This window comes from Dama dama, chromosome 15, assembly GCF_033118175.1.
Source record: "Dama dama isolate Ldn47 chromosome 15, ASM3311817v1, whole genome shotgun sequence".
Taxonomy (NCBI): domain Eukaryota; kingdom Metazoa; phylum Chordata; class Mammalia; order Artiodactyla; family Cervidae; genus Dama; species Dama dama.
In genome coordinates, this window is record NC_083695.1 from 27,445,132 (window position 1) to 27,459,233 (window position 14,102).

The following is a 14,102-nucleotide window of genomic DNA, read 5'->3' on the forward strand; positions in this document are numbered from 1 at the left end:
TATACATATGTACAACTAAGTTTTAAAAATTTAATGAAGGACTTCCCCAGTGGAGCAGTGGTTAAGACTTTACACTTCCATTGCAGGAGACACAAATTTGATCCCAGATCGGGGAATTAAGATATGGCATGCCAAAGGGTGTGGCCAAAAATAAAAAAATTAACAAAATAAAAATTAGATGGAGTTATGATTGCCAAAATATATTAAGGATGAAGCTTCTGGGTACCAGTAATATGTGTGTTGGGGAGAGGAGTGGTTATGAATATACACTTCACAACTGTTTGCTAAATTATAAATGCAGGTGTTGAGCATTTTTCTGTAGGTTTTATTTCAAAATAAAAGTGTTAATTTTAAAAAGAGGCAGTGGCTTTAGCTGGTGTAAAATATAATCTAGTTTTAGTTTGGTTGGTTTGGGTCTGTTGTTATTGTTTTGTTTGCCTAGTTTCTTGAGTTTTTTGCATGTGCAAGGGATTAGAGGAGGCTGGCCAGTGGCTTTGTCTGTGGAGGGCAAAGGATATTGAGAAACTTAGTGAAAAACTGAGAGTAAGAAATGCAAGCTTTCAGTGCCCAGAGAACTCAAAACGTGAGCTGTTTGTGTCACAGGTCAGCTAGGTGGCCTGTAGACAGTATCTTGACTCTCTGTCTCAGTACTTCTCTCTCAGAATAAAATCGCCTACAGTCTGCCTCAGATGAGGGGGTGAGGATTAATGAGTGACCTATAGTAAATACTCTGAAAGCATTTGTAGTAACTGATACAGCATGGGACATTTTAAACAGCTTGTGAGAATGTTTTTCTCAGAATTTTATTTTGACTGTGGCTTTGCTGTAACCCTTTCCCCAGAACCATCCTCAAGCCATTTTGGAGGAAGAACTATTCACATCGGGGATCCCTTGGGGTAAACCCATTTAACAAGACAGTAATGATTTCCCTAAGATTCTTTAAGCTGGAAAGGTGTCTGTTTTCAAGTTATTCCAAGATCTGAAGGCCACAGTTACTGAAGTCTCTACTTCATATTCCCTTTTTTAAACCAACATTACATATCTAGACTTAAATTTCCCTTTTTTAAACCAATATTACATATCTAGACTTAAATTTCCAACGTACTCATTGACCTGATGGAATTTTTTTTAGTTAATTTATATTGGAGTAGAGTTACTTTACAATGTTGTTAGTTTCTACTGTACAGAAAAATGAAAGAGCCATTCATACACATATATCCCCTCCCTTTTGGTGACTGATTTATCAAAAGTTTTACAAAGTAAACTATCAGGAGGAGCTTCTAAAAAGGAAAAAGTAAAATCAATAGCTGGCTAAGTGACAAGGACTTGCTGTGGGGAAAAAAAATACAAATTAGAGTTTCATCACCATTGAATGATAGAAATGTATCATCCCTGAAGCTGTGTAAGGAATTCCCTCTAGGAGATTCTCATGATAAGAACCTGCTTGATGCTGCAAAAGTGCATTGTGATTTGTCCTTAGGGCAAGCAAACATGCAGATGTGTTTTAGATAAATGTCACCTAAAATTTCAAGTCCTGAATTATAACCATTTTATTGTCAGAATGGCATATGTAGTATATCTAGTCCAAATACCCTAATGATGATATTTATCTACACAATGGTAGTGATCTAATAGATGATGAACAATACTAGGTATGACAATTGTTATTAATTTCTCTAGAGTAGTGAGTGTGAAAGGATGCACAGAAAAATGCACACACACAAAAAAAACGACAACTAAAATGTTATAGAGAACCTTACCTCTGCATGTCATGCAGAAGCCACTATGAGAATTAGAACGGAAAGGAATGAAAGGAAGTTACAAAAAGTCTGTCTGGGACTTCCCTAGTGGTGCAGTGGTCAAGAATCCGCCTGCCAGGAGGCCCAGGCTGGCCCTGCTGGCTGCCCCCAGTGGCCGGTTATGGATCCAGATGCACAAACTCCATTTCATTTGTCACCTTGGAAGTGAGGATGCTCTGGGAAACCGACAGCATACAAATGTACCAGGGACTGACTTGCACGTGAGGAGCACAGCCTGTCGATGTCCAGGAGCCTCCAGGATGTGGAGGATGGCTGCTGGGTTAGGGTGAGAGATGGAGGACGCGTGCTCGAGTCTTGCCTTTGACAAGTCACCGAGCCTTGAGAGTGGGAAGAAGCAGTGTGCTTCTTGGGAGTGGGAAGCTGGTAAAAAAGAAAAAAAAAAAAAGAATCCGCCTGCCAAAGCAGAGGACACGAGTTCAATTTCTGGTCCAGAAAGATCGCAGGTGCTACATGGCAACTAAACCTGAGTGCCGCAGTTACTGAGCCCATGTGCCTCAACTACCGAAGCCCGTGTGCCCCAAAGCCCGTGCTCCACAACCAGAGAACACACAGCAACAAAGACCCAGCGAGGCCAAAAATAAATTAATTAATTAAATTTTTTTAAAAAAGAAAGTCTATCCAATGAGGTACAAAACACATGAAACTTGGTATAGGGGTTTCAAAGTTCACTGATGAAGAAATACAGAAACAGCATGGTTGAGCCCACACAAAGAAGACTGTGCAAGGAAAAATATCACAGCTGATTTAAAATGGAAAGATATGCATTTCATCATTTTTGTACCACTAATAAAAATAAATCCCGAACCAAACGCTAGCCCAGCATAGTATTTCAACATTGCTGACAAGACCAATAATGCAGCCAGTAAGATCTGAAATGTAATTATTGTAAGCCCTCAAACAGTTCATAATTAAACTAAATTCTAAGCAGAAATAATGTGTTTGGAGATAGGACATTAGTATTTAATGGAAAGACATCTACAATATAAATTAGAACAGGGACTTGGAGAAGAGTTTCTGAAAAATCCACAGCTAACTTGATATTAGCAGTTAAAATTAAGTAATACAGTTCAGTGGATCATCAAGAAAAATGAACTATAAATCAAAAGGCATTAAAATAGCAAGGGTCACTAATTCAGTAGCAGTTACAGTGTGTAATACTCAAGAGAATAGAAATATGGTTATATAGAGGTGGCAGAACAATGTTTAGTCAGAGTTAATAAGGAATTTTGGATATACACAATGTAGAAGAAAAATCTTATTTTTGAGTATGTGAAGCTAAGTCACTATCGTTTTAAAGATTCTCTCTAGTTATTTTGTATGTATATTCAACAGTCTTATGGTTAGTCCTTCATAAATAATTAACCAACTGTAAACAAATCACATGAATATACACTGCATTCTAAAATGAAATGAAGAAAACCATTTACATGTTATGTAGAGTGGCTTTAACTATATACTTTGAGAGTTTTGCATTGTTCTTCCCCATTACTTCAAAGACCCTCCCTTGCTGGTACAGGTCATTTATCAGTGAAAAAACAATTTGCTCAAGTCTCATTTAAATAAAAACTATTAAGAAGGAATCTGAACATAACCCTGAAGAACTGGAATTTAAGAGATGTGAATCACTTTATACACTTATTCTAACATGTCCCTGAACACTTCCTTATAAGGTAACTTCCCCATTTTTAAGTCTCATGTTATAGAAAAGTATCCCTGTAGGGGGAAAAAAAGCAGATTAAAAAAATCATGTAAATCATGCCTAAGAATGTAGAAACCTTTAAAATTACATTCTCTCTGCAATCTATAATGATCCATGGAAGGACAAAATAAATATATAACATGAAAATTATAGAGATTACTTTGTATTTGTTTTTTTTTAATGGCGTGGAAGAAAATAACAGAATGGTTTTAAAAGTCTCTCTGCATCTATCCAATAATTCTTTTACCAAAATTAATAACAGGAATAATTTACAGATTTCTTTGATTAATCAGGTCCTGTTTTTATTGACTTTACTAAGCTTTGAGAAGAGCACAGGCTCATATGAACCAAAAAGATGGAGCATATGAATTGCATTGGTTCAAAATTCAGAAGTGTTATATGAGCAACTTGAGAAGCACAGTTATCAGAAAGTATTAAACAGTAGATGGTAACAGGAAGCATACATATATACATATACATGTATACGTATCTACATATACATATACAAACAGCCAAAGAGACTGAAAAGCATAGTCAGAGATTCTTCTGACCCTGATATATTGAATTTCCTTCCACAAGACTTTGTGGGTACTGCATAGTATCCAGATTCTACCAGCTTCTTGGTCTTCTCTCTCCTCTTGTCCATTGACACTTTGAGCTACTGTGCTGTGTATGTGCTTATTTGCTCAGCTGTGTCCAACTCTTTGCGACCCCATGGCCTGTAGCCTGCCAGGCTCCTCTGTCCATGGGATTCTCCAGGCAAGAATACTGGAGTGGGTTGCCATGCCCTCCTCCAGGGGATCTTCCCAACCCAGGGATCGAAACCAGGTGTCCCACATTGCAGGCGGATTCTTTACCATCTGAGCCACAAGGGAAGCCCCTTTAAGCTACTATGTGAGTCTAATCCAGGGCAGCCCAAGCTTCATAAATTCCCTTCATCCCAGAGAGAAACCTACCATTTTCACCGAGTCACTCAAAGCTTCCCACTGCTGGAATGACATTGACATCTGGCTCCTTCGCCAGTGGTCATAGCGGGCTCGACTTGCTTCATTAGTCAAAATGTCCTTTGCCTTCTGCAGTTTCTGAAAAGCCTCCACTGGAAAACAAATCAAAAAATGAGCACACCCCAGAGGAGTTATTTTAAATGCCCAGTCAAACTGATCTCACTGAAATATGCGTCTATTATTTACCAGCTATGTAACCTTGGGCCAATTCACTTCATCAAGCTTTCTTTTCCTCATTTATAAAGTGCATCGTAAGGACAAGTGAGATAATGTATGCAAAGTACCTGGCTCACAGTTTATCCACTCCCTTTACTGAGTTCCAGTGATGTGACAGGTGCTATCCCAGGTGCTGATGATGTAGATGTGAGCAACAGACATATTTATCTCATGGGATAGACATTTACAAACATTGGATAAGTTACAATCTTTTCTGTGTGTGTGTGTGTGTGTGTGTGTGTGTGTGTGTGTGTGTGTTCAGTCACTCAGTCATCTCTGACTCTTTGCGACCCCCTAGACTGTAGCCTGCCAGGCTTCTCTGTCCATGGAATTTTCCAGGCAAGAATACTGGAAAGCGGTAAATAATCTGCCTGCAATGCAGGAGACCCAGGTCCAATCCCTGTATCAGGAACAATTCCCTGGAGGAGGGCATGGCAACCCACTCCAGTACTCTTGCCTAGAGAATCCCATGGACAGAGGAACCCGGCAGGCTGCAGTCCATGAGGTCACACAGAGTCGGACATGACTGAGTAGCAGCAGCATGTAATCTGGAAAGATGGTACTGATGAGCCTATCTGCAAAGCAGCAATGGAGATGCAGACATAGAGAACAGACTTATGGACACCGACAGGGGAACGGGGAAGGAGAGGGTGGGATGAATGGAGTGAGTAGCGTGGAAACATACACACTACCAGATGTAAAATCAATAGCCAGTGTGAATTTGCTATGTGACTTGGAACTCAAAGCAGACTCGGTGACTACCTAGAGGGGTGACTACCTAGAGGGGTGGGATGAGTACAGTTTCTAGTTCACAACAACCTTATCAAGTGGATAGTATTAATATTAGTATTACTCACATTTTACATGATCTAAAGCTAAAGCAGGTTAATGTAACTTGTCCTAAGCTACAAGTGATGGAGCCATGATTCAAACCCAAGCCTGCCAGGCTCCCCAGCTGGTGCTCACCAGTCTACACTTGACTGCCTCCTGCCCCTTCCCTTTTCCTGCAGTACATCTTACCCTCTAATCCCCACTTTCTCCTTCATCTCTGAGGATAATGAAAATGTCATCATTCATCACTAAGATCCAGGTTGTGCCCTTGAGAAACTTAGAGTCTAGTAAGGAAGCAGACGTATAAATAAATCATTTCAATACAGTGTGCTAAAGAGAAATACAGAAATAAGATTGATTCTGCTTGAGGAATCAAGAAATACTTCACTGGTTTCCACTACACTTGGGGTCATCCTTGACTCTTCTCTTTCTTCCACATCTCATTTCTAATTCGTCAACAAGCCCTGTTGACTCCATCTGTAGAGTCAGTGTATCTTTAAACTATACTCAGCTTTGACCTCTTGCCCCCACCTCCACTGCCATCACTCTAGTCCAGGCCACCATCCTCTCTTGGCCGGATGATTATATTAGCTGCTCAACTCATCTCCCTGCCTTTGCCTTGCTCTATCTTCTACACAGCGGTCAGAGTGGTCTTTTCAAAAATAAGTTACATAGGGAATTCCCTGGTAGTCTGGTGATTGGGACTCCATGCTTTCAAAGCTGAGGGCCTCGGTTCAACTAAGACTCTGCAAAGCCACACAGCATGGCCAAAAAAGGGAGAAAAAAAAATGAAAGAGGGACTTCACTGGTGGTCTGTGGCTAAGACTCCACACTCCCAATGGAGGAGGCTGGGATCATTCTCTGACCAGGGAACTAGATCCCACACGCCACAACTAAGAGTTCACAAGCTGCAACTAAAGGTCCTGTGTGCCGCACTTAAGACCCAGCACAGCCAAATAAATAAATTAAATTTAAAAAAAATTTTTTAATGATCTTAAAGAAAAAAGAAAGCAAGTAAAAGAAGTCACATAATATCTTTCCTCTGCTCAAAATCACTTCCATTTTTACTTTTCATTTTTGTTGGAATTAAACTGAAAATTCTCACCATGGCTGTTAGGTCTGACATGCTCTGCTCTGCCTGCTCTCTACCCTCTCTTCCTTCTCCAACTTCATTTCCTCCTACTTTTCCCACCTCCTTCGATACAGCCACAGTAGCCGCCCTGATGTTCCTTGAGTACACCAAGCATGCTGCAGCCCCAGGACTTGGAACTCGCTGTCCTTTCTGCCAAGAACACTTTACCCTAAGCACTCACACAGCTTACTTCTTCCAGATGTCAGCTTGGGTATTGTCTTGTTGCTGGAGTTTTCTCCAACCTTCTACATAAAATAGCTGCCCACCCCATCAGCCCATTCCTTTATCTCCCTCACTCTGCTTTCCTTTTCTTCATAGTACCTGAGTGTGTGCTAAGTCACTTCACTCATGTCTGACTTTGTGCGACGTTATGGACTATAGCCTGCCAGGCTCCTTTGTCCATGGGATTCTCCAGGCAGGAATACTGGAGTGGGTTGCCATTTCCTCCTCCAAGGGATCTTCCCAACCCAGGGATCAAACCGGCATCTTTTATGTATAACCTGCAATGGCAGGGGGGTCCTTTACCTCTAGTGCCACCTGGGAAGCCCCCATGGTACCTACCCCCTGACATTATGTATAGTTATTTGTTTATAATCCTCCATGAGAACACAAACTCCATGAGGGCAGAGACTTGGTTTTGTTTTCTGCTGCATCCCTTGTACTAAAGCAGTGTAGCAGGTGCTCAAGAAGTATTTGTTCAATGAATGAATGAGCAAATGCTTCCAATCTGAATGTGAATATAAAGATGTTCATAGAATGCCATTACCTAAGCTCCAAGCACCAAACAAGTGACATACCCTTAAAACATTTTGTGAATTAGGCACCTTTTAATACTGTTAGTGGGAAAAATAATTAAAATTGTCCTGACAGTGCTTAAAAATACCTCATGGGAAGTCATCAATATCCTCTGAAACAAAAGATGTTAAGACAAATGTACAGTCAGTCCTGATGGTACCACCATACCAACTGTGAAACTACTGAAATACTTCTGTACCCCAGCTGGTAAAGGGCTACTGTTCCTGAACTCTCATCCCCCAAAACCACTACTTCATCTGTTCCTTCAGCAACCAGAGATACTGCCCAACATGGGGCAGGGTTCCTCCTGGACCCTGACCAAAGCTGGGCAGCACAGGTGCTTAATATATCATTAAATATTTAATATCACTACTGGAGGTAGTAGCAATTGACGGGTTAAAAGGAAGATCCTAAAGGTGGGGCTATTGAAAGTGAAGGAAAACAAACACATAAAAAACATCTTGCAATAGCTGCCAGCTCGAGTGAGTAATCCTTCCTGTTGCTGACGACAATGTAAATGTACCAGTGTATAAATGAGATGTCACTTTTTCCAACAGAAATAAAAAGCTCATTAAATTATTACCATGGATGCACACACCAAAGACTACTAGAGCAGAGGTTGTAAAAATTTACATTTTTATCTACGATTCACCTTCTCTTTGCACATTATTGTTGGCCTCACTTTTCAGAGTTTCCGGAATGAAAGAAATTATTCTTATGTCAATCCCTCAACAGTAGATGATAAGCAGAAAGCAAAAGAGACCTTACCTTTCCTGTTAGGTGGCCTTTTCTTTGTTCCACACCTTCACCACATTTAATAAAAATGAGCTTGGATTTATATTTGTCCTTTAATATACCAGCTAATCAAATGAATCATACAAGATAAACATGTACCAATTCTGGGAAGAGAGATTTCATTTTATAAGCTTATACGAGTAAATGATGATGGAACACTTAATAAACATTCCAATTTAACTCCAGGTTTGCTTTGAAAATACAGAGGTTCTCTTAATTTGTATTTCACAACAAAAATTATATTATTATAATAGCCACATTTTAAATGTAGCCCACTTAAAATTACTTGAGAAATAATAATGAGAAGGACATGCTTTGAACACAATCTGGAGGAAAATATATCCAGTGTTAACAGTGGTTCTCTGGCAAAGAGAGATAAGAGCAGACCTTCACTTTCAACATTATTTAATACTGTATGTTATTTTTATTCTAAGGGGAAAAAAGCAATAAAGAGTTTTTTAAGCAGGACAACATTGAGACATTGAAAGATTTCAGTTAGTAAAAGACAAAGAGTTCCCCTTCTTTAAATATTCAGAAGTCTTTGAAGCCTGTAAATCAATAACAAAAATACCATTTCACAGGTCCTTAAGTTAGTCTGAAATCTCTTCAGGGTCAAAGGGAAGTTAATAAAGGGTTGACTTGAAACCATTACTGTCACACACACACACACACACACACACACACACACAGGACTGGCATGAGCACCAACCAGCGGCTTTTGATCTCAGTGACTCAATTTCTATAGCACGACCAGTCCTGCCTGCATCACCCACTGCAAAACAAGGATCTCAAAAAGCCTTAGATTTAGATTTTTTTTAAATGAGAGAAATAGCTAATGTTTACTTACAAAAAACTGTCCCATTTTGTTAAATTTTTATTTTGCAGTGCTTCATAGAACAAGAAAAGTACACTGAACTATAACTGCCAACCAACATCCACTGAGTTCTTCCCACGTGCAAAATACCTCATTTAATCCTCACAGCAGATACATGGGCTTCCCAGGTGGCACAATGGTAAAGAATCTGCCTGTCAAGGCAGGAGATGCAGGAGACTCAGGTTTGATCCCTGGGTCAGGAAGATCCCTTGGAGGAGGGCATGGCAACCCACTCCAGTATTCTTGCCTGAAGAATCCCATGGACACAGGAGCCTGGCAGGCTACAGGCAATGGGGTCACAAAAAGCTGGACACGACTCAGCAACTGAGCACACACAGAGACACAAGAGGTGATAATATGCTATAAGTCTCCCATTCTGCCAAGGAGAATGCTGAGGCTCAAAGAGGTTGCCCAAAATCAACTAGCTCATAAGTAGGAGCTAGAAGCAATGCAGACAGACAGACCTGTGTTCTTATCTACTACTCCATCATACTACCAAATCAGTCACTTCAATGGCAATGGTTGAGACTACATCTAGCAAGCCAAAAAGGCATATTACACAAGTTTAATTTCTTCTACCTGCAGTTGCTCTACAGGCTTAGCTTTTTACCTTAATGAAATGTGTTTCAAAATCTGTCCAATATATTCTGGATTTCAGTCAAGCTAAAACCAGCATCAGGGTGAATTTTTGTTTCACATTTTAAAGTATTTTTATCAGTAACCTTAACCCTTCTGCAAGTATGTAAAGAACTACTTAAATTTTCAGGAAGTCATGTTCATCCAAATTAAGTAAATAGATGCTTGAACATGTTTGAAAATAATTTCTATCCAAAGGTTGAATCATCTATCTATTGCAAGCCTGACAAAGGAAGATATTAATGTCTGTGTATCTTTTCATTTTAAAAAATATTTACACAGTGCAGTGTTTCTCTGAACAAGAAACCTTCAGGTACCGGTACACGAAACTCCCATCACTATGGCAACCAGAATGGCAATGATTGCACAATGATTCATCATGTATCCTTAATGGAAGTCATTTGCCGTGACAGAAAAACAACTCAATGCCATGCTTCACTGGAAGAGAACCCAGTTAAAGAATAATCTGTGGTGGTGATTTTTTCAAGTGTTTATCAAATTTTTACAGTTTTATGCTAGGATATCTATCTTAGTATTAATTCTAGAAGGGTAACTAATATATGTCTCCTACGGAAATGTTCATGAATTCATTCTTTCACTGATTCAAGAAAGTTTGTGCACAAAGTAGCTGTCCTCCACGGCAGGTGCTGTGCATACTATTTTGGGCGCAAGGCATACCATTTTGAATGAGATAAGCAAGACCAGCTCCGCAGAGCCTCCAGTATAACTAATAAGCAAACAGTTAACAAGCTAACAATATAATATTGTTATATAACAATATAAGTTGGCCACCTGACATATGTATAAGGGGCTCTGGGTAGCTGGGACACACATGAATCCCAGAGGAAGTGATGGCCAAGCTGAGACCTGACTCGGGAGCACGACCCAGCCAATCAAAAGCAGGGCAGGGAGGCAGGCAGGCCTCAGGAATGTTCCAGACAGAAAAGGCAGTAAGTATAAAGGTCTAGAGTAGACAGCAGGACACATTAAAGAGCCAAGGTAGTTCTTTTTCTTTTTTTTCTTTTAAATAATCCGTTAAATGCTGGGATTTTTTAAATATTTATTTTTGGCTGAGTCGAGTCTTAGTTACAGTACCCAGGCTCTTCACTGTGACACATGGGCTTCCCTTTAGTTGTGGTGCACAGGCTCCAGGGCGTGTGGGCTCTTTGGTTTGCAGCACACAGACTCTCGAGGTGAGGCACTCGGGCTTAGTTGTTCTGTGGCATGTGGAATCTTAGCTCCCCGACCAGGGATTGAGCCCATGTCCCCTGCACTGGAAGTCAGATTCTTAACCACCGGATCACCAGGAATGTCCCTAGGAGCCAAAGTAGTTCTGAGTGGCTGAAACATAGGGTTGTAAGTGTGGTGGTGGAGAGACAGTGAGACTGGAGGGATGTGGGGAGGGCACAACATGAAGGGGCTTATGCCTCAAGGCCCAGCAATGACAGAGAATGAACCCCTGTTACATGTACAGTCAAGGTGTAAATATTACAGACACAAGGTAAAGCAAAAGAAGCTTCACAAAAGAGTACATACCATATGATTCCATGTATATAAAATTTAAAACTAGGCAAAACTAACCAATGATGATAAAGATCCAACAATGGGAAAGGGTGCTGACACTGAATGGGACATGAAAAGGGACTTTTCCTCACGTGGTAGAAATGTCCTACCTCTTCATCTGGGCAGTGGTTAAATTGGTTATATGCAGACAAAAATTTATCAAGTTTATACTTACGATTTTTTCACATTTGCTTTAAGTAAGTTGTGTCTTAATAAAAAGGGGGAAAATCAAATGTGCAATGGTAAAGTTAAGTATCTAACAAAAGATGACTCTCTACACTGGAAAACAACCCATTTATACAGTCAAAGGGATCACAGAAGATTAATTAAGAGCTTTAAGATAAGGGAAATTTTTTTTAATGAAAAAGAGTTGAGTTTTACCATTTGTGAAATGTGGAGTTAAAGACAAGTCTTAATGGGCTTTCCTGGTGGCCCCAGGGGTAAAGAATCCACCTGCTAATGCAGGAGATGCGGGTTCAATCCCTGGGTCAGGAAGATCCTCCAGAGAAGGAAATGGCAATCCACACCAGTATTCTTGCCTGGGACATCCCATGGGCAGAGGAGTCTGGCAGGCTACACTCCATGGGGTTGCAAAGAGTTGGACACAACTTAGCGACTAAACAGCAGCAGCAGACAGGTCTTAATCATAATATTTTTCTTATAGAAAATATAGTACTTCCCTGATGGTCCAGTGGTTAAGACTCCACCCTTCCACTACAGGGGGGTGAGGGTTCAATCCCTGGCCAGGGAAGATCCCATATGTTCCAAGACATGGCCAAAAAAAAAAAAAATCATAGGTATACACATACTAGACATACACCAATAGTATACACATATATTATAGTAACCATAGTCATCAAATTTTAGATAGTATTACCTACTCTGAGAATAAAATCAGGGTAGGAATATACAAAAGACTTCAGCTGCATTGGTGAAGTTTTAAGCTGGGTGGTACATACACGGACACGACTGAGCAATTGAGCATGCACATGAGAGGTGAGAGGAGGATGAATAATGAGGCCAGTTTTTGACAGAGTGGCATTGAAATGTCCTCAAAAGGATATTTTCAAGAAGCAGTCAAAGCCACAGTCTGAAACTGAGGAATGAGAACTGAGTTAAGGATTAAATGGGAAGCCATCAACAAATAATTGATGATTGAAAACCACAGACTTCAACAAAATTCTAGAGAAAAAGTCGGGTGGAAGCTCAGAAGAGAGTTTAAAACTTTTTTTAAGATTTTTTTTACATGTTCCGTTTTTAAAGTCTGTATTAAATTTGTACAATATTGTTTCTGTTTTATGTTTTGCTTTTTTTGGCTGCAAGGGATATGGGATCTTAGTTCCCCAATCAGGCCTCAAACCTGTACCCCATGCATTGGAAAGCAAAGTCTTAACCCATGGACCACCAGGGAAGTCCTCAGAAGAGATTTTAGAAGGGAACCTTAGGACAGAAGGGAAGAAGTCACAAAGGAGACAGAAAGAGCAGCCCAAGAAGTAGGAGGAAAAGCATAACGGCATATCCTGGTAGCTAAGAAAAAGGAATGTCAAGAAGATGAGCATGCTCAACAGTTCCAAATTCTGATGCAAGCTCAGGGAAGATAAAGACTAAAAGGAGTTGGCAGCCAAGAAGTTCTTGGTGACTATTACAAGCGCCATTTCCCAGAAAGGTGAGGAGGAAGTCAAACTGGGATAAATTGAAAACTGGCTGAAAGGGAAGTAGCGATACCAACTGTGAACTTCTTTTTCAGGAAAATTGGCTCTAAAGGGAAGTACAGAGATAGAGAAGAAGCAGGTGGGAGATATGTTAAGAAAGGATTATTGTTTTGTCTGTATTTTTTCAAGCTGAGATACACAAAAGCATTTATGCATAAATTTATGATCATGAAATTTAAAATATAAAGAAAAAACAAGTGTATGAATATATTATTATACAACATATACAGACCTATTCAGAAGAAAACACAGCAAGGTTCTCATTAAGATAACCACCTAGTTACAAACGGAAGTCACTGTTAACCTTCAGAAACTGGTGAAATGAAGCATAAAACTGGACACATTTTTTTATTCTTATTATTTTATTTACTTATCTATTTATTTATTTTGGCATGTGGGATCTTAGTTCCCTAACCAGGGATCAAACCCACACCCTCTGCATTGGAAGCATGGAGTCTTAACCACTGGACCACTAGGGAAGCCCCAACTGGACAAATTGTAAACCATGAAGCAGCACATTATAGCAGAAAGATAAATGAATGTTAAATGACTGCTATTAGAAAAAAGACCCTACCCAGTTTCCTCTTCAGCCTCCATCCAATAGTGCAAAAGCACTCTTTGGCATTAAATGAAAGAATAATTTTGAGTGTGAATAGATAAAAGAAAATGAAGCTATTATTCACTGGCTTTTTAGGTCTATATGCTATACATTTTCATGAAAAGCAACCATTATTAAATACTTACCAGCTTTGGAATTTTCAGGATGCTTGTCAGGGTGACATTCCAGGGCCCTGACCTTAAATTCTGCGAGGATTTGTTCAACCTAAAACAGAAATTAATGTTTAAAATGAGGAATCCAACTTGAACGGCATAAAGGGAAAACCAGGGTGTCAAGTCCTTCCCAAAAAAGCCACCATGAACACCCACCTTTTTATTTTGATTCCTATTTGCATTTTGACTTTTTACTCTAAGAAATTATTTTCTCAATCACAAAATTCAGAAATTATCCAATAAACATTCCTATT

General features: G+C 39.7%; 1 protein-coding gene across 3 annotated transcripts in view; it reads right to left on the reverse strand.

Moving 5' to 3' along the window:
* Positions 1-14,102, reverse strand: part of DNAJC12 (DnaJ heat shock protein family (Hsp40) member C12) — a 42,540-nt gene that overhangs the window by 11,714 nt on the left and 16,724 nt on the right. For 2 of the 3 annotated variants that reach the window (XM_061161629.1, XM_061161628.1), the window contains exons 3-4: positions 13,822-13,900; positions 4,476-4,615 (exon numbers count right to left, since the gene is read on the reverse strand). In XM_061161629.1, coding sequence (XP_061017612.1) covers positions 4,476-4,615; positions 13,822-13,900 — 219 coding nt within the window. Of the gene's footprint in view, positions 1-4,454; positions 4,616-13,821; positions 13,901-14,102 lie in introns of those variants that run through there. The other variant, XM_061161630.1, reaches the window with a different exon arrangement.